This window comes from Panulirus ornatus, chromosome 40 (genome assembly GCF_036320965.1).
Source record: "Panulirus ornatus isolate Po-2019 chromosome 40, ASM3632096v1, whole genome shotgun sequence".
Lineage (NCBI taxonomy): Eukaryota > Metazoa > Arthropoda > Malacostraca > Decapoda > Palinuridae > Panulirus > Panulirus ornatus.
This window is the reverse complement of record NC_092263.1, coordinates 7,533,929-7,556,626: the sequence shown is the minus strand read 5'-3', so window position 1 is coordinate 7,556,626 and position 22,698 is coordinate 7,533,929. Positions and strand designations below refer to the sequence as shown.

Genomic DNA, 22,698 nt, shown 5'->3' with positions numbered 1-22,698 from the left:
TCTTAACGCTACCTCGCTAACGCGGGAATTGTCGAATAGCATATATATATATATATATATATATATATATATATATATATATATATATATATATATATATATATATATATATACATATATATATATATATATATATATATATATATATATATATATATATATATATATATTTCATACTATTCGCCATTTCCCGCGTTAACGAGGTAGCGTTAAGAAGAAGAGGACTGGACCTTTGAGGGAATATCCTCACTTGGCCCCCTTCTCTGTTCCTTGACTCAAGTGTGACCTACCGATGCTAGGTCATCCACTCTGGCTGTGACCTGACGTGGAAAGTTATAACCTTGACCAGACCTGGTGTGGAATCCCTCTCTTCTATATAACTTACAGAAGTTTACACAAGAGTAATACACAACAGGAGGTTTGTTCAGCCCACAAGTGCTTCGTCGGGTAAAGAAAGAAGAAAAAGAAAATAAAAAAAGGCTTTTAACTTCACAAGAAAATGTAATTCCTCTCAGCAGTTTTTCTTTAAACCATCACCAACTCCCACGCTACTGCACATTAGACTTCTAGTGTCCCCGTTAACGCTGTCGTTTATACAGTTTATTTCCGGCGTTTTTCTCAGAGTATAACCTGAATTTATACAGTGTTTGTATAAACGACTTTTGAAGGTATTTTTAGTCTTAGTATTCACTATGGGATTTGAACACGTTCTTAAACTTATCAATATTGTCGAAGGAAAAAATGCCCATCAGATAAAATGAAGTCTTGCACGAAGCCTATCACAATACTGAGCTGGGATACAAATCTACAACAGAAACTGGAAGTTTGTAACTTAATACTGACATAGACAAACACTAAATTAGTATATAAATCTACAACAGAAACTGAAAGTCTACAACTTCATAATGACATAGACAAACTGACAGGCTGGGCTCACAGGTCCTAACTGTCGTTAGGCGACGCCATCCGGTCCTAACTGTTGTTAGACGACGTCATCCGGTCCTAACTATTGCTAGGCGTCGCCATCCGGTCCTCAGGCAATGGTACCATCATTCCTAACAATGATGTAGTCGCCCCACACAGGTCAGGTGAGCCTGATGCTCGTTCGTGTGGCGGTGAGGTAGGGAGGTAGCCACTCTCCGTCAGGGGCGGCCAATGGGCCGACGTGTGGCTATACACCTCCTCCTGGCAGTATGGAGGTTGGCTGTGGATATTACCGTCGATTTTCCTATACTATATGCCTCTACTACCTTCCTTACGGGTCCATAACTGTCGTTTTGATCACCGGCAATGTGTGAGGGAGGCAGGGGCGGCGGTAACCATGGCGTAATGTGGGTTAGTCGGGTTCCTTTCCTCACCATTACAGTCTTCGTCATTCCATCTGGGAGGATCGAGGTTGCCTTCGGCAGGTAGGAAGTTCCTTTTAAGTTCATCATGACGCCCTCGGTGTTGCTCCTGGTGGAGTAAACACCTGTATGGGATGAACAGTGGCTGATAAACACTGCTATTAGCTCACTCTCAACCACACTAGAGAGTTGAATTCTGTGTCTATCAGCAAAAAAAAAAGTTAGGGAATAGTAACAACGTCTTCTCCAAGCGGCATCATATCTGCGCTCTGCAGCCGAAGGGTTCGTGGGTGGAGGAGGAGGAGGAGGAGGAGGAGGCAGTTATGCCTGGCTTTGACCAACAGTAGGATTGGATTCGATACCTGAATAATGCATTACGTTTCTTATACGAGACAGGATCGCCTTGCCATGGGATCCTCCGCCTTTATGCGCGTCCTTCAGCGTTTTCTTTCCCATCTCTCCTGCAGCATCGACTCCCGGAGCGGGCCCTTGGAGGACTCGGTCAAATGGTCAGGTCTGGGCGACAGGGCCCACTTCGACCTGACCTCGCCAACCCAGTCTCTCGTCATCGACCCTGTCGAGGCCCAGGACGACGGCGACTACCGCTGTCGGGTCGACTTCAGGGCCTCCCCCACCAGGAACCTGAGGGTGAACCTACAGGTCGTGGGTAAGTACGAGGGAGGGAGAGTGAGGTGGAGTGATATGGCTAGGTTGACTTTGAAGACCTTCCCTCACCCTCGAAGGTGAGGGAGAGACTCCTCGTTTTGGGTGAGGAGTAAGGGTGACTTCAGGGCCTCCCTCTCCCTCCACCAGGAGGATGAGGGTGAAGCTATGTATTGTGAGTGTGAGGGGGAAAAATGAGGAAGACACCTAGCTTTTGGCTGGCTACCACCCTCATCATGAGTGTGTGTGAGTGTGTGTGAGTGTGTGTCAATCCCTCACTTCAAAATGTGGACGAAATGTGTCTGCTGGAGGACTATTGCACGAGGGTCAACATCACAACAGTTGTGAGGGAGGAAGTAGATGATGATTTCACAACTATATCACAACTTTCTTCAGTTCCCAAGACGGAACGTCATGATCATGGCTGATGGAAACTAATTTTTTTGTTAATGTTTGTAGTGTCAGGGAATATATCTATGTTCATGGCTGTCATTGTGTGTTTGCGATTGTTTGTGAACTTGTGTCCTTGTTAAACATGGCACTCAAACACGTCTACACACACACACACACACACACACACACACACACTTAAACGAGTGAACTGAAACGGTGTTAGACGGACGTACATACGAAGAGACAAGACAGACAGACACAAACACTTCCATATCAGTAGACAAGACAGACAGACACAAACACTTCCATGTCAGTAGACAAGACAGACAGACACAAACACTTCCATATCAGTAGACAAGACAGACAGACACAAACACTTCCATGTCAGTAGACAAGACAGACAGACATAAACACTTCCATGTCAGTAGACAAGACAGACAGACATAAACACTTCCATGTCAGTAGACAAGACAGACAGACACAAACACTTCCATGTCAGTAGACAAGACAGACAGACATAAACACTTCCATGTCAGTAGACAAGACAGACAGACATAAACACTTCCATGTCAGTAGACAAGACAGACAGACACAAACACTTCCATGTCAGTAGACAAGACAGACAGACATAAACACTTCCATGTCAGTAGACAAGACAGACAGACATAAACACTTCCATGTCAGTAGACAAGACAGACAGACACAAACACTTCCATGTCAGTAGACAAGACAGACAGACATAAACACTTCCATGTCAGTAGACAAGACAGACAGACATAAACACTTCCATGTCAGTAGACAAGACAGACAGACATAAACACTTCCATGTCAGTAGACAAGACAGACAGACATAAACACTTCCATGTCAGTAGACAAGACAGACAGACATAAACACTTCCATGTCAGTAGACAAGACAGACAGACATAAACACTTCCATGTCAGTAGACAAGACAGACAGACATAAACACTTCCATGTCAGTAGACAAGACAGACAGACATAAACACTTCCATGTCAGTAGACAAGACAGACAGACATAAACACTTCCATGTCAGTAGACAAGACAGACAGACACAAACACTTCCATGTCAGTAGACAAGACAGACAGACAGACAGACAGACAGACATTGAGACAGTCCCCACCTACAACACACCGTCTGTATCCACACTAATGAATATGTCGTCTGCCACAGCCCCACGCCCTCTGTCCTGGGATCCGTAACTGACCCCACCTTCCACACTCTCTCTACCACAGTAACCATACTCTCTCTACCACAGTAACCACACTATCTCTACCACAGTAACCACACTATCTCTACCACAGTAACCACACTTTCTCTACCACAGTAACCACACTCTCTCTACCACAGTAACCATACTCTCTCTACCACAGTAACCACACTATCTCTACCACAGTAACCACACTATCTCTACCACAGTAACCACACTATCTCTACCACAGTAACCACTCTCTCTCTACCACAGAAACCATACTCTCTCTACCACAGTAACCACACACTCTCTACCACAGTAACCATACTCTCTCTACCACAGTAACCACACTATCTCTACCACAGTAACCACACTCTCTACCACAGTAACCACTCTCTCTACCACAGTAACCACACTCTCTACCACAGTAACCACACTCTCTCTACCACAGTAACCACACTATCTGTACCACAGTAACCACACTCTACCACAGTAACCACACTATCTCTACCACAGTAACCACACTCTCTCTACCACAGTACCACTCTCTACCACAGTAACCACACTCTCTCTACCACAGTAACCACTCTCTCTCTACCACAGTAACCACAGTCTCTCTACCACAGTAACCACTCTCTCTCTACCACAGTAACCACTCTCTCTCTACCACAGTACCACTCTCTACCACAGTAACCACACTCTCTCTACCACAGTAACCACACTCTACCACAGTAACCACACTATCTCTACCACAGTAACCACACTCTCTCTACCACAGTACCACTCTCTACCACAGTAACCACACTCTCTCTACCACAGTAACCACTCTCTCTCTACCACAGTAACCACAGTCTCTCTACCACAGTAACCACTCTCTCTCTACCACAGTAACCACTCTCTCTCTACCACAGTACCACTCTCTACCACAGTAACCACACTCTCTCTACCACAGTAACCACACTCTACCACAGTAACCACACTATCTCTACCACAGTAACCACACTCTCTCTACCACAGTACCACTCTCTACCACAGTAACCACACTCTCTCTACCACAGTAACCACACTCTCTACCACAGTAACCACTCTCTCTCTACCACAGTAACCACACTCTCTCTACCACAGTAACCACTCTCTCTCTACCACAGTAACCACAGTCTCTCTACCACAGTAACCACACACTCTCTACCACAGTAACCACTCTCTCTCTACCACAGTAACCACACTCTCTACCACAGTAACCACACTCTACCACAGTAACCACACTCTACCTCAGTAACCACACTCTACCACAGTAACCACTCTATCTCTACCACAGTAAACACACTCTCTCTACCACAGTAACCACACTCTCTCTACCACAGTAACCACACTATCTCTACCACAGTAACCACACTCTCTCTACCACAGTAACCAAACTCTACCACAGTAACCACACTCTACCTCAGTAACCACACTCTACCACAGTAACCACTCTATCTCTACCACAGTAAACACACTCTCTCTACCACAGTAACCACACTCTCTCTACCACAGTAACCACACTATCTCTACCACAGTAACCACTCTCTCTCTACCACAGTAACCACTCTATCTCTACCACAGTAACCACACTCTCTACCACAGTAACCACACTCTACCACAGTAACCACACTCTCTACCACAGTAACCACACACTCTCTACCACAGTAACCACTCTCTCTCTACCACAGTAACCACTCTATCTCTACCACAGTAACCACACTCTCTACCACAGTAACCACACTCTACCACAGTAACCACACTCTACCTCAGTAACCACACTCTACCACAGTAACCACTCTATCTCTACCACAGTAACCACACTCTCTCTACCACAGTAACCACACTATCTCCACCACAGTAACCACACTCTCTCTACCACAGTAACCACACTCTACCACAGTAACCACACTCTACCTCAGTAACCACACTATCTCCACCACAGTAACCACACTCTCTCTACCACAGTAACCACTCTCTCTCTACCACAGTAACCACTCTCTCTCTACCACAGTAACCACACTCTCTCTACCACAGTAACCACACTATCTCTACCACAGTAACTACACTCTCTACCACAGTAACCACACTATCTCTACCACAGTAACCACACTCTCTCTACCACAGTAACCACACTATCTCTACCACAGTAACCACACTCTCTCTACCACAGTAACCACACTATCTCTACCACAGTAACTACACTCTCTCTACCACAGTAACCAAACTCTACCACAGTAACCACTCTCTCTACCACAGTAACCACACTATCTCTACCACAGTAACCACACTCTCTACCACAGTAACCACACTCTCTTTACCACAGTAACCACACTCTCTACCACAGTAACCACACTCTCTACCACAGTAACCACACTCTACCACAGCAATGCCCTCTATCTCCCCCGCCCACCACAGTAATGCCATCTGTCTCTCCCCCACCACAGTAATGCCCTCTGTCTCTCCCCCCACCACAGAAATGCCCTCTGTCTCTCCCCCACCACAGTAATGCCCTCTGTCTCTCCCCCCACCACAGCAATGCCCTCTGTCTCTCCCCACACCACAGTAATGCCCTCTGTCTCTCCCCCCACCACAGTAATGCCTTCTGTCTCTGCCCCCACCACAGTAATGCCCTCTGTCTCTCCCCCCACCACAATAATGGCTTCTGTCTCTCCCCCCACCACAGTAATGCCCTGTGTCTCTCCCCCACACCACAGTAATGCCCTCTGTCGCTCCCCCCACCACAATAATGGCTTCTGTCTCTCCCCCCCCACCACAGTAATGCCCTCTGTCTCTCCCCCCACCACAGTAATGCCCTCCGTCTCTCCCCCACCACAGTAATGCCCTCTGTCTCTCCCCACACCACAATAATGGCTTCTGTCTCTCCCCCCACCACAGTAATGCCCTCTGTCTCTCCCCCCACTACAGTAATGCCCTCTGTCTCTCCCCCACCACAGTAATGCCCTCTGTCTCTCCCCCCACCACAGTAATGCCCTTTGTCGCTCCCCCCACCTCACAATAATGGCTTCTTCTCTCCCCCCACCACAGTAAATTATTTATGCCCTCTGTCACTCTCTCCCCCCCCCACAGTAATGCCCTCTGTCTCTCCCCCACCACAGTATTGCCCTCTGTCTCAAGTCTCTCCCCCCACCACAATAATGGCTTCTGTCTCTTCCCCCCACCACAGTAATCGTGCCCTGTGTCTCTCCCCCCACACCACAGTAATGCCCTCTGTCCTCTCCCCCCACCACAATAATGGGGGGGGGGGGGGGGGGCTTCTGTCTCTTACCCCCACCACAGTAATGCCCTCTTTCTCTCCACCCCACCACAATATGGCTTCTGTCCTCTTACCCCACCAACAGTAAATGCCCTCTTTCTCCTCCCCCCAAAATACCAAGTATTGCCTTCCTCTCTCTCCCCCCACAACAGTAATTGCCTTCTGTCTCTCCCCCCACCCACAATAATGCGTTCTGTCTCTCCCCCGGCCCCCCTCCACGAGTAATGCCCCATGTCTTCTCCCCTCCACCACAGTAATGCCTCTGTCTCTCCCCCCACACAGTAAATCGCCTTCTCTCCTCCCCCACCAAAGTATGCCTTCTGTCTCTCCCCCCCACCCACAATAATGGCTTTCTCTGTCTCTCTCTCCGTCTCCCCCCCACCACGAGTAAAAAGCCCTCTGTCTCCCCCACACCACAGTAATCCCTCTGTCTCTCCCCCCCTCACAATAATGGCTTCTGTCTCTTACCCCCACACAGTTAATTGCCCATCTTTCTCTCCCCCCACCCAGTGATGCCTTCTCTCTCTCCCCCCACCACAGTAATGCCTTCTGTCCCGCACCCCCCATCCACAATAATGGCTTCTGTCTCCTCCCCCCACCACAGTAATTGCCTCTGTCCTCCTTTCCCCTCCACCACTTTAATGCCCTCTGTCTCTCCCCCCACTACAGTAATGCCTTCCTCATCCTCTCCCCCACCACAGTTAATGCCTTCGTCTCTCCCCCCACCACAGTAATGGCATGCTGTCTCTCCCCCACACCACAGTAATGCCTTCTGTCTCTCCCCCCACTACAGTAATGCCTTCTCTCTCTCCCCCCACCACAGTAATGCCTTCTGTCTCTCCCCCCACCACAGTAATGCCTTCTGTCTCTCCCCCCACCACAGTAATGCCCTCTGTCTCTCCCCACACCACAGTAATGCCCTCTGTCTCTCCCCCCCACCACAGTAATGCCCTCTGTCTCTCCCCCCACCACAGTAATACCCTCTGTCTCTCCCCACACCACAGTAATGCCTTCTGTCTCTCCCCCCACCACAGTAATGCCTTCTGTCTCTTCCCCCTACAGTGCCCCCAAGGCGGGTCGTCATCATCAACTCAGCGGGGTTGGAGGTTAGTGGCGTTATCGGCCCCTACCCCGTAGGAGGGAACCTGGTCCTGACCTGCCAAGCTACAGGAGGTGAGTGGCAGGTAGTGGCGACCTGGTCCTGACCTGCCAGGTCACAGGAGGTGAGTGGGAGGTAGTGGCGACCTGGTCCTGATCTACAAGGTCACAGGGGGGTGAGTGGGAGGTAGTGGCGACCTGTTACTGACCTACCAGGTCACAAGAATGAGTGGGAGGTAGTGGCGACCTGGTACTGACCTACCAGGTCACAGGGAGGTGAGTGGGAGGTAGTGGCGACCTGGTCCTGACCTGCCAGGTCACAGGAGGTGAGTGGGAGGTAGTGGCGACCTGGTCCTGACCTGCCAGGTCACAGGAGGTGAGTGGGATATAGTGGCGACCTGGTCCTGACCTGCCAGGTCACAGGGGGGTGAGTGGGAGGTAGTGGCCACCTGGTTTTGACCTACCAGGTCACAGGAGGTGAGTGGGAGGTAGTGGCGACCTGGTCCTGACCTACCAGGTCACAAGGAGGTGAGTGGGAGGTAGTGGCGACCTGGTCCTGACCTGCCAGGTCACAGGGGGGTGAGTGGGAGGTAGTGGCCACCTGGTTTTGACCTACCAGGTCACAGGAGGTGAGTGGGAGGTAGTGGCGACCTGGTCCTGACCTACCAGGTCACAAGGAGGTGAGTGGGAGGTAGTGGCGACCTGGTCCTGACCTACCAGGTCACAGGAGGTGAGTGGGATATAGTGGCGACCTGGTCCTGACCTACCAGGTCACAAGGAGGTGAGTGGGAGGTAGTGGCGACCTGGTCCTGACCTACCAGGTCACAGGGGGGTTAGTGGGAGGTAGTGGCGACCTGGTCCTGACCAGGAACAGTGATAGGGTTCAGTTTGAGGAAGTGGTGACCTGGGCCTGACCTGGAACAGTGAGTGGGTTGAGTGGGATGGGTAATGAATGTTAATCTGTTGATCACAAAGAGAAGACTAGGAACAAAGGAGATAGATAGAATAGATAAGTAGATAGGTAGATAGATAGATAGATAGATAGATAGTTAAATAGATAGATAGTTAAATAGATCCGTACGAAGGCAGAGAGAGAGAGAGAGGGAGAGAGAGAGAGAGAGAGAGAGAGAGAGAGAGAGAGAGAGAGAGAGAGAGAGAGAGAGAGAGAGAGAGGAGCGAGACAGTGACCTCCTAACACGTTCACCTGACCTTCCTCCCTCTCTCCTCGTCACAGGTCGGCCGCCCCCCCAGGTGACCTGGTGGCACGAGGGGTCACTGCTGGATGACCTGATGGAGACGAACACGAGCCAGGTCATGCAGAACATCTTGACCTTACCCAACCTGAGCCGACAACATCTGTACCGGGTCATCACCTGCCACGCCACCAACTCCAACATGACACAACCTCTCCGTACCTCAGTCACACTAGACATGAGTTGTAAGTGGTTATACTCATGGTTATACTCGGGTTATACTCATGGTTATACTGTTGTTGTACTGGTGGTTATACTCTTGGTTATACTCCGTACCTCAGTCACACTGGACATGAGTTGTAAGTGGTTATACTAGTGGTTATACTCGGGTTATACTGGTGGTTATACTGATGGTTATACTGTTGTTGTACTGGTGGTTATACTCTTGGTTATACTCCGTACCTCAGTCACACTAGACATGAGTTGTAAGTGGTTATACTAGTGGTTATACTCGGGTTATACTGGTGGTTATACTGATGGTTATACTGTTGTTGTACTGGTGGTTATACTCTTGGTTATACTCCGTACCTCAGTCACACTGGACATGAGTTGTAAGTGGTTATACTCATGGTTATACTGGGGTTATACTGATGGTTATACTGATGGTTATACTGTTGTACTGGTGGTTATACTCTTGGTTATACTCCGTACCTCAGTCACACTGGACATGAGTTGTAAGTGGTTATACTCATGGTTATACTCTGGTTATACTGGTGGTTATACTGTTGTTATACTGGTGGTTATACTCTTGGTTATACTCCGTACCTCAGTCACACTGGACATGAGTTGTAAGTGGTTATACTAGTGGTTATACTGGTGGTTATACTGTTGTTGTACTGGTGGTTATACTCTTGGTTATACTCCGTACCTCAGTCACACTGGACATGAGTTGTAAGTGGTTATACTCGGGTTATACTCGGGTTATACTGATGGTTATACTCATGGTTATACTGTTGTTGTACTGGTGGTTATACTCTTGGTTATACTCCGTACCTCAGTCACACTGGACATGAGTTGTAAGTGGTTATACTAGTGGTTATACTGGTGGTTATACTGTTGTACTGGTGGTTATACTCTTGGTTATACTCCGTACCTCAGTCACATTAGACATGAGTTGTAAGTGGTTATACTCATGGTTATACTCGGGTTATACTGGTGGTTATACTGATGGTTATACTGTTGTTGTACTGGTGGTTATACTCTTGGTTATACTCCGTACCTCAGTCACACTGGACATGAGTTGTAAGTGGTTATACTCATGGTTATACTGGTGGTTATACTGATGGTTATACTGTTGTACTGGTGGTTATACTCTTGGTTATACTCCGTACCTCAGTCACACTGGACATGAGTTGTAAGTGGTTATACTCATGGTTATACTCTGGTTATACTGGTGGTTATACTGTTGTTATACTGGTGGTTATACTCTTGGTTATACTCCGTACCTCAGTCACACTGGACATGAGTTGTAAGTGGTTATACTAGTGGTTATACTGGTGGTTATACTGTTGTCGTACTGGTGGTTATACTCTTGGTTATACTCCGTACCTCAGTCACACTGGACATGAGTTGTAAGTGGTTATACTCGGGTTATACTCGGGTTATACTGATGGTTATACTCATGGTTATACTGTTGTTGTACTGGTGGTTATACTCTTGGTTATACTCCGTACCTCAGTCACACTGGACATGAGTTGTAAGTGGTTATACTCGGGTTATACTGATGGTTATACTCATGGTTATACTGTTGTTGTACTGGTGGTTATACTCTTGGTTATACTCCGTACCTCAGTCACACTGGACATGAGTTGTAAGTGGTTATACTCATGGTTATACTCGGGTTATACTGGTGGTTATACTCTTGGTTATACTCCGTACCTCAGTCACACTGGACATGAGTTGTAAGTGGTTATACTGATGGTTATACTCGGGTTATACTGTTGTACTGGTGGTTATACTCTTGGTTATACTCCGTACCTCAGTCACACTAGACATGAGTTGTAAGTGGTTATACTAGTGGTTATACTCGGGTTATACTGGTGGTTATACTGATGGTTATACTGTTGTTGTACTGGTGGTTATACTCTTGGTTATACTCCGTACCTCAGTCACACTGGACATGAGCTGTAAGTGGTTATGCTCATGGTATTACTCGGGTTATACTCATGGTTATACTGGTGGTTATACTGATGGTTATACTGTTGTTGTACTGGTGGTTATACTCTTGGCTATACTCCGTACCTCAGTCACACTGGACATGAGTTGTAAGTGGTTATACTCGTGGTTATACTCTGGTTATACTGGTGGTTATACTCTGGTTATCCTGATGGTTATACTTATACTGGTGGTTATACTCTTGTTATACTGATGGTTATAGTTATACTGGTGGTTATACTCTTGTTATACTGATGGGTATAGTTGTACTGGTGGTTATACTCTTGTTATACTGGTGTTATACTGCTGGTTATACTCTTGTTATACTGATGGTTATACTCTGGTTATACTCTTGTTATACAGCTGGTTATACTCTTGTTATACTGGTGTTGTACTGCTGGTTATAGTTTCACTGGGGGTTATACTCTTGTTGTACTGCTGGTTATACAGTTATACTGGTGGTTATACAGTTATACTGGTGGTTATACTCTTGTTGTACTGCTGGTTATAATGTTATGCTGGTGGTTATACTGCTGGATATACTGTTGTACTGGTGGTTATCCTGTTGGCTATACTGTTATGATGGTGGTTATATTCCTGGTTATACTGTTGTACTGCTGGTTATACTGCTGGTTATACGGTAATGCTGGCAGATATACTGCTGGTTACGCTCATATGCTGATGGTTATACTGTTGGTTATGCTGGCAATTATATGTTGGCTAGGTTGTTATGCTTGTGGTTATACTACTGATCATGCTGTTATACTCCTGGTTACGCTGTTCTGCTGGTGACTATACTGCTGGTTATGCTGTTATACTTGTGGTTATATCGCTGATTATGCTGATGGGTATACTGCCATGCGTGTGGTTATACCGCAGGTTGTGGTACAGTATTTACCATCTCTGGAACTTACGACACGTCTATTAAGCGAATCAAATTATATCCTCCTCCTCCTCTTCTTCCTTTATCTTCTCCTTTCCTTCCTTGCTGTCATTCACTCCTCTGGACAGAATGGGTCCGATTGTTCACTTCTCTGGACAGAATGAGACAGATTATTCACTCCTCTGGACAGACTGCGTTAGATTATTCACTCATTTGGACAGTATGGGTCAGATTATTCACTTCTCTGGACAGAATGGGTTAGATTATTCACTCCTCTGGACAGAATGGGTCAGATTATTCACTCCTCTGGACAGAATGGGTTAGATTATTCACTTCTCTGGACAGAATGGGCCAGATTATTCACTCCTCTGGACAGACTGCGTTAGATTATTCACTCATTTGGACAGTATGGGTCAGATTATTCACTCCTCTGGACAGACTGCGTTAGATTATTCACTCCTTTGGACAGAATGGGTCAGATTATTCACTTCTCTGGACAGACTGCGTTAGATTATTCACTCATTTGGACAGTATGGGTCAGATTATTCACTCCTCTGGACAGAATGGGTTAGATTATTCACTCCTCTGGACAGAATGGGTCAGATTATTCACTCCTCTGGACAGAATGGGTCAGATTATTCACTCCTCTGGACAGAATGGGTTAGATTATTCACTCCTCTGGACAGAATGGGTCAGATTATTCACTCCTTTGGACAGAATGGGTCAGATTATTCACTCCTTTGGACAGAATGGATCGAAATATTCACTCCTTTGGACAGAATGGGTCAGCTTATTCACTCCTTTGGACAGAATGGGTCAGATTATTCACTCCTTTGGACAGAATGGGTCGAAATATTCACTCCTTTGAACAGAATGGGTCAGATTATTCACTCCTTTGAACAGAATGGGTTAGATTATTCACTCCTTTGGACAGAATGGGGCAGATTATTCACTCCTTTGGACAGAATGGGTCAGATTATTCACTCCTCTGGACAGAATGGGTCAGATTATTCACTCCTCTGGACAGAATGGGTCAGATTATTCACTCCTCTGGACAGAATGGGCCAGATTATTCACTCCTCTGGACAGAATGGGTTAGATTATTCACTTCTCTGGACAGAATGGGTTAGATTATTCACTCCTTTGGACAGAATGGGTCAGATTATTCACTCCTCTGGACCGAATGGGTCAGATTATTCACTCCTTTGGACAGACTGGGTCAGATTATTCACTCCTTTGGACAGAATGGGTCAGATTATTCACTGTGGACGGAATGGGTCAGATTATTCACTCCTCTGGCCAGAATGGGTCAGATTATTCACTCCTTTGGACAGAATGGGTCAGATTATTCACTCCTCTGGACAGAATGGGTCAGATTGTTCACTCCTTTGGACAGAATGGGTCAGATTATTCACTCCTTTGGACAGAATGGGTCAGATTATTCACTCCTTTGGACAGAATGGGTCGATTATTCACTCCTCTGGACAGAATGGGTCAGATTATTCACTCCTTTGGACAGAATGGGTTAGATTATTCACTCCTTTGGACAGAATGGGTCAGATTATTCACTCCTTTGGACAGAATGGGGCAGATTATTCACTCCTTTGGACAGAATGGGTCAGATTATTCACTCCTCTGGACAGAATGGGTCAGATTATTCACTCCTCTGGACAGAATGGGTCAGATTATTCACTTCTCTGGACAGAATGGGCCAGATTATTCACTCCTCTGGACAGAATGGGTTAGATTATTCACTCCTTTGGACAGAATGGGTCAGATTATTCACTGTGGACGGAATGGGTCAGATTATTCACTCCTCTGGACAGAATGGGTCAGATTATTCACTCCTCTGGCCAGAATGGGTCAGATTATTCACTGTGGACGGAATGGGTCAGATTATTCACTCCTCTGGACAGAATGGGGCAGATTATTCACTCCTCTGGACAGCATGGGTCAGATCATTCACTCCTTTGGACAGAATGGGTCAGATTATTCACTGTGGACGAAATGGGTCAGATTATTCACTCCTCTGGACAGAATGGGTCAGATTATTCACTCCTTTGGACAGAATGGGTCAGATTATTCACTCCTCTGGACAGAATGGGTCAGGTTATTCACTCCTTTGGACAGAATGGGTCAGATTATTCACTCCTTTGGACAGAATGGGTTAGATTATTCACTCCTCTGGACAGAATGGGTCAGATTATTCACTCCTCTGGACAGAATGGGTCAGATTATTCACTCCTCTGGACAGAATGGGTCAGATTATTCACTCCTCTGGACAGAATGGGTCAGATTATTCACTCCTCTGGACAGAATGGGTCAGGTTATTCACTCCTTTGGACAAAATGGGTCAAATTATTCACTCCTTAGGACAGAATGGGTTAGATTATTCACTCCTTTGTACAGAATGGGTCAGATTATTCACTGTGGACAGAATGGGTCAGATTATTCACTCCTCTGGACAGAATGGGTCAGATATGTACCTCTGTGGTAAGACATATGCTGTCCTCCTCCTCATCATGAAGTGAACCGACTCTGTGTTCCCGGATTTGGTTTCTCTCCCTCTGTCTTCACCACCACCTCATCCTCCTCCTCCTTCTTCACCACCTCCTCCTCCTCCTCCTTCACCACCTCCTCCTTCTTCACCACCATCTCCTCCTCCTCCTTCACCACCTCCTCCGTCTTCACCACCTCCTCCTCCTCCTCCTTCTTCACCACCATCTCCTCCTCCTTCTTCACCACCTCCTCCTTCTTCACCACCATCTCCTCCTCCTTCTTCACCACCATCTCCTCCTCCTTCTCCACCTCCTCTGTCTTCACCACCACCATCTCCTCCTCCTTCACCACCACCTCCTTCACCACCTCCTCCTCCTCCTCCTCCTTCACCACCACCTCCTCCTCCTCCTTCACCACCTCCTCCTCCTCCTCCTCCTCCTTCTTCACCACCACCTCCTCCTCCTCCACACAGTTGTGTTAACTTTTGATGTTGTGAATATATTCTATCTATGAAGTTGTTAATCGTTTCTATCAATTACCTCGACCTTCTTATCCCTCGCGACCCATCCTTTATTTCTCACCTTTCCTGTTCTTCACAAGTGGTGGTTCAGGATATGTACCGTACGTACCCATGACTAAATGCATTTACGATCTAGAAATGCAATTAGAATTATTTTTGCTTGGGCTTTGTGTGATAAAATGTTTATCCTAAAGTGAAGTGACTGGTTACTTGTGTGTGTGTGTGTGTGTAAACAATGATTAGACATTCAAACTTTTCAAGATATTGTAACCATAAAATGTTTCCCAAACTGCTCATATATCCACAACCCTTTACCTCGTTACCGTGAGAACACAGAACACTGGTCTCTGTAGAAAAATGTTCACTTGAAAACTTACAGTCAAGTCACAGAGTTGAACATAACTACCTACCATGAACTGCTCACATGGAACACATAACAGCTATATTTGTGGAGACATCAAGGAATCACCACCCAGCCGGGCCAGTGGTGATTCCTGGTGATTCCTGGTGATTCCTGGTGATTCCTAGTGATTCCACAAGGGGACCAAATGCGTCAAAAAATGCTTGCCATCTCAGAGCAATCAATGTTTACAATTACTTCTTTTACGTTAGGTGAGACGCCACGGGCAGCTCAGGCCCTAATCAAGGCCATCCCATTAACGCTGTATATATATATATATATATATATATATATATATATATATATATATATATATATATATATATATATATATATATCCTAGCTTCGTCTCTTCGTTGTATATCAACTGACTGCTATATTCCTCTCTTGTGTCTCCCTTGATGATGTGATTATGACACGAAAGTGCACTTGGGAACTTATCGTGTTTCATTTGCCCCGTGGACTCATAGGAATATCTTGATCACGCGCAAAATTGTGACCCTTTCTAATATATATATATATATATATATATATATATATATATATATATATATATATATATAGCTGGAGTGGGGAGGGGGGGGGGAGGCTATCTCATGTGTAGCCGGGTGGCGACGGAAATGGATGAAGGCAGTAAGTATGTATATGTACATGTGTATATATATTGGAAAGGATAACAATTTTGCGCGTGATCGAGATATTCTCTGAGTCTACGGGGGAAAATGAAACTTATCGTGTTTCATTTTCCCCGTGGACTCATAGGAATGTGTATGTATGTATATGTCTGTGTATGTATATGTACGTGTATGGGCGTTTATGTATATACGTGTAAATGTGGGTGGGATGGGCCATTCCTTGTCTGTTTCCTTGCGCTACGTCGCTAACGCGGGAGACAGCGATTAAGTATAATATATATATATATATATATATATATATATATATATATATATATATATATATATATATATATATATATATATATAAACCCTAGCCTAAGCCAGGTATCCACTTTATCGACCAACCCCTAGAGGCGGATGAACAGCTGGGATGACTGTAGACCGACTGCCACAACCAGGATTCGAACCTATGCTCTCGACCCTATGTGACCCGTGAACGCTAAACGATCCAACCCAAGTTACACATATGTTTATAGTCGGGTGTCCTGGTATATGCAATCCTGTTATATGATATTTGATCCTCTTCTTTCTCTCTCTCTTTAGGATCCGATCCTTTTTTGTTTTCATCGGAGATTCAAGGCTTTACATTACAGTACATTTCAGGTCTTGTCGCTTATCTTTCAGTGGAGTCTAAGGTTCATTAAGCTTTGTTAACGCTATGATACGATTTTGAACACATCCTCTTGAGTTATGAACTTTATACTCATACTATGTGGTGTTGAGTTCAGTCTTTTATCACAGTATGACCTGGATTTGACCATTATTACAACATGACCTGGGTTTACGCATTATAACATGACCTGGGATTGTAAATTATAATATGACGTGGGTTTGAACACTATTACAACATGACCTGGGTTTGAACATTACTACATGACCTGGGTTTGAACAGTACTAAAACATGACCTGGGTTTGAACATTACCACAACATGACCTGGGTTTGAACTTTACTACAACATGACCTGGGTTTGAACATTACCACAACATGACCTGGGTTTGAACATTACTACAACATGACCTGGGTTTGAACAGTACTAAAACATGACCTGGGTTTGAACATTACCACAACATGACCTGGGTTTGAACTTTACTACAACATGACCTGGGTTTGAACATTACTACAACATGACCTGGGTTTGAACAGTACTAAAACATGACCTGGGTTTGAACATTACCACAACATGACCTGGGTTTGAACTTTACTACAACATGACCTGGGTTTGAACATTACAACATGACCTGGGTTTGAACTTTACTACAACATGACCTGGGTTTGAACATTACAACATGACCTGGGTTTGAACTTTACTACAACATGACCTGGGTTTGAACATTACTACAACATGACCTGGGTTTGAACTTTACTACAACATGACCTGGGTTTGAACATTACTACAACATGACCTGGGTTTGAACTTTACTACAACATGACCTGGGTTTAAACATCACCACAACATGACCTGGGTTTAAACAAAACGCTGCTCTGTGACCTTTTCGGCAAACTGTTCCCTTTTGACCTTAGGTTGAACTTTCTATCACACTGTGACCTGGTGTCGAAGTTGGCATGGCGATCTATCCTGTTGCTTAATGACGGGGATAATCTACTTATTCCATCTTAATTTCCTTTTTGATTGTACTTTCTGTTTATCCATTTCTTAAACCTCCATTCTCTCTCTCTCTCTCTCTCTCTCTCTCTCTCTCTCTCTCTCTCTCTCTCTCTCTCTCTCTCTCTCTCTCTCTCTCTCTCTCTCTCTCTCGTTACCCTTCCACGATCTTCCTTGTATAAGCGGAGCAACTATGCAGAAGAGAGAGAGGGTTTTCGAACATCTTAACATGACATCCAATTTCTTAAGAAGCAGACTTACCTTTCCCTACAATGTTGGAGGTTTTCCAAGAAAGTGTGTGTGTGTGTGTGTGTGTGTGTGTGTGTGTGTGTGTGTGTGTGTTACAATAACACCAAGTATGTTCATCGAGTCTACAGGTGGAATTAAAAGGACCGTCAAAGGAAAGACGAGAGTTCTGAAGAGTTCTCGATAAAAAAAAAGATGGGTAGAAACTGGGTCTTGGAGGCAGGCATTAAATTTAACGAGATGTTTGTGAATTCCAGTGAGATATCCCTGTCCAAGTCTGAGTTTACTGACGAGGGTGTGTCAAGACGCGATGTGGATCGAGGGATGGGATGTATCAAAGCATGTTTACAAGATGGAAAGGTTTTGGATCTTACACAGAAACGGAATAGACGAGCCAGTTAGAGGCACCACAGTCTTTTGGTACACGGGTCATGGATGCCATCAGGACCATAAGACTGGCTTGTGTCCTAAGAAAGAAGCGCTTTTCAGACAGTCCAAAAAGAGGTTACGGGAAAGGCCATAGGGTTAGTAAGAGGAGCATCAGGGGGTGAAGGGAGTGTTAGAGTCATCCAAGATGGAGTCAGAGGAGAAACGGGAACCAAAGAGAATTGATTTGTCAACGGGAGAGTCAGCTATAGTGGCGACAGAACGTAAAAGTGAATGAGAGGCAGAGCGACAGAAGTTGTTAGAGATGCCCTTAGCTAAAGACTAGAAAGACTTATCAGTGGATGACGACGTGAAGTTATCGCACCTCTTTGGAATAAAGGAACGCTTCGCCTCACAGATAACGCAGCGATCACAGGCAGTGATCAAAGAGAGAAAGGAGAGAGTTTTTTTTTTCCCAAATCCGATATGCCTGACCCTCTGTATGAAGGGCGTCAGAGCAGGAACGGTTGAACCATGGAATGGTTGATGAAGTCGTCTTGGAGGAAGAGGGGATAAATAAATGCCTTCATTCCCGCAATAATAACTTCTGCTATAAGTCTGACGGAGACAGAAACATCACCACGTAAAAGACAGTAACTGACCCAAAGAAAAAGTCAGAAAAGAAGTTACGCCAGTTAATCCAGTCAGTTTTATTCAAGTGCCAGTATTTACGATTAGGCAGCTGCTGGAGGGTGAGGTGCCAGTTAGAACTGATACATTCATGAGAGGGTGATTTGGATGAACCAATTGGGGGCGAGGTTGTGTATTTACCAAGGGAATGGACTAGAGGCGAAAACAAACCCATTATATTCGGAGAATGGTCACAGAAGTCAAGAATTCGGGTAGGATGGGAGATAATTTGCTCTAAATCACTGAGAATGGAAAACGTGAGGGCTTCAGTCCCTCCACCATCCGTATGGGAGAAATTCAACCATTCCCTATGGTGAACGCTGAGATCCCTGAGGTAGAGGATCTTGCCTTGCGGGTAAGAGAATGTCACAGTCTCATGTCAGGAGTTTAGATAGGCGAAGAAGGATACCAAATTTGTGGACTTAGGTGAGCAATAGGCGAAACAGAGGAAAAGTGTGGAAGCAGGGAGACAGACCTTGAGCCACATAACATCAAAGTTTGAAGACTCAAGGTCCTTGATGCGTGCAACAGGTGTGGTGATGTTGAAATAAGCACAAACATCACCTCTGAACCGGAATCGTGAGCGGAGGTTAAAAAGGGACTAGCGAGAACACCATTAGACAACTGTGTCTCAGACAGAAGTAAGATATTTGGAGAGGCACGAGACAGAGGGTGTTCTCAAGTGAGGAGAGGTTTTAAAAGTGACCAAGAATGTTGGTATGATGAAGAGAAAAAGAGGAAGGTCTGACAGAGAGGGAAAGGTCGTGGGAGAAGGGGTCGGTAATACGACTTGCCAGAGTCCATCCCCCTCACATTGGCAGAAGAGTCAGACAGAAACCCAGATGATTCTTCTTCGCATCTCATCATACTGGGGAGTTTGGGCCACACATCTGACGGAGTCTGTCATAATGAAACTTATAAATGGTTTACTGGATCTTCAACAGTCTTATCTGACCTCTGCATACGATCCCTGTAGAAAAGTGTGTCGAGATTATTTCAACCGAGTAACTGAGATATGTGAACCAAGTGGACCTTTGTGGTGTAGTGGTTAGCGCTCCGCATTCACGGGCCGCCCAAGGTCGAGAGCATAAGTTCGACTCCTGGATTATTTCAACCGAGTACTGAGATATGTAAACCAGTTAAACCTCCGTGGTGTAGTGGTCAGCGTTCCTTACCGTGACGCATTCACGGGCCGACCAAGGTCGAGAGCATAGGTTCGACTCCTGGTGGTGCGGGGCAGACGGCTCACAGTCAACCCTATTGCTCTTCATCCACCTCTCGGTGTTGGTCGATCAAATGGGTATGTGGCTCAGGCTTGGGTATTCACATAGCGTTAACGGGACAGCCATGTTCAGAACCCCAGTTCCCCCGTGCTGTCTCAGCTCCTGAGATATCCTAACCCCAGTACGCAGGTCTCGCAACCCAGAACTTGGGTCAGAACTTGACATTTTGATGACACCAGCTGACGGCTCCTTCCTCCTTCCTCCTGCAGTTCCCCCGCTGGAGGTGAGTGTCCTGGGCAACAACCCGCCCCTCGCGGAGGGCACGCCCTACACGCTCGAGTGCGAAGCTGGGGGTTCCAGGCCCCCGGCCACCCTCTCCTGGTGGATGGATGGCCTCCTGATGACGACCCCTGATGACCAGGTACGGTGTGGGGACCCATGATGACCAGGTACGGTGTGGGGGTGTGGGGACCCATGATGACCAGGTACGGTGTGTGGGGACCCATGATGACCAGGTACGGTGTGGGGGTATGGGGACCCATGATGACCAGGTACGGTGTGGGGACCCATGATGACCAGGTACGGTGTGGGGGGACCCATGATGACCAGGTACGGTGTGGGGGTGTGGGGACCCCCGATGACCAGGTACGGTGTGGGGACCCATGATGACCAGGTACGGTGTGGGGACCCATGATGACCAGGTACGGTGTGTGGGGACCCATGATGACCAGGTACGGTGTGTGGGGACCCATGATGACCAGGTACGGTGTGGGGGGACCCATGATGACCAGGTACGGTGTGGGGACCCATGATGACCAGGTACGGTGTGGGGACCCATGATGACCAGGTACGGTGTGGGGACCCATGATGACCAGGTACGGTGTGGGGACCCATGATGACCAGGTACGGTGTGGGGACCCATGATGACCAGGTACGGTGTGGGGACCCATGATGACCAGGTAAGGTGTGGGGTGACCCATGATGACCAGGTAAGGTGTAGGGTGACCCATGATGACCAGGTACGGTGTGGGGACCCATGATGACCAGGTACGGTGTGGGGACCCATGATGACCAGGTAAGGTGTGGGGTGACCCATGATGACCAGGTACGGTGTGGGGACCCATGATGACCAGGTACGGTGTGGGGACCCATGATGACCAGGTACGGTGTGGGGACCCATGATGACCAGGTACGGTGTGGGGGTGTGGGGACCCATGATGACCAGGTACGATGTGGGGGTGTGGGGACCCATGATGACCAGGTACGGTGTGGGGGTGTGGGGACCCATGATGACCAGGTACGGTGCGGGGGTGTGGGGACCCATGATGACCAGGTACGGTGTGGGGGTGTGGGGACCCATGATGACCAGGTACGGTGTGGGGGTGTGGGGGGACCCATGATGACCAGGTACGGTGTGGGGGGCGTGGGGACCCATGATGACCAGGTACGGTGTGGGGACCCATGATGACCAGGTACGGTGTGGGGGTGTGGGGACCCATGATGACCAGGTACGGTGTGGGGGTGTGGGGACCCATGATGACCAGGTACGGTGTGGGGGGTGTGGGGACCCATGATGACCAGGTACGGTGTGGGGGGAGTGGGGACCCATGATGACCAGGTACGGTGTGGGGGTGTGGGGGACCCATGATGACCAGGTACGGTGTGGGGGGTGTGGGGACCCATGATGACCAGGTACGATGTGGGGGTGTGGGGACCCATGATGACCAGGTACGGTGTGGGGGTGTGGGGGACCCATGATGACCAGGTACGGTGTGGGGTGTGGGGACCCATGATGACCAGGTACGGTGTGGGGGTGTGGGGACCCATGATGACCAGGTACGGTGTGGGGTGTGGGGACCCATGATGACCAGGTACGGTGTGGGGGTGTGGGGGGACCCATGATGACCAGGTACGGATGTGGGGGTGTGGGGGACCCATGATGACCAGGTACGGTGTGGGGGTGTGGGGGACTCATGATGACCAGGTACGGGGGGGGGGGGTCGTGTGGGAGGTGTGGGGACCCATGATGACCAGGTACGGTGTGGGGGTGTGGGGACCCATGATGACCAGGTACGGTGTGGGGTTGTGGGGACCCATGATGACCAGGTACGGTGTGGGGGGTGTGGGGACCCATGATGACCAGGTACGGTGTGGGGGTGTGGGGGACCCATGAT

At 47.2% G+C, this 22,698-nt stretch overlaps 1 protein-coding gene across 1 annotated transcript in view; it reads left to right on the top strand.

Annotated features, from left to right (window-relative positions):
• The window catches only part of LOC139761335 (uncharacterized), a 184,945-nt gene that overhangs the window by 129,222 nt on the left and 33,025 nt on the right, over nt 1-22,698 (top strand). The window contains exons 4-7 of the mRNA XM_071685402.1: nt 1,814-2,013; nt 7,974-8,084; nt 9,244-9,447; nt 20,794-20,945. Of these exons, the coding sequence (XP_071541503.1) occupies nt 1,814-2,013; nt 7,974-8,084; nt 9,244-9,447; nt 20,794-20,945 (667 nt within the window). The remainder of the gene's footprint in view (nt 1-1,813; nt 2,014-7,973; nt 8,085-9,243; nt 9,448-20,793; nt 20,946-22,698) is intronic.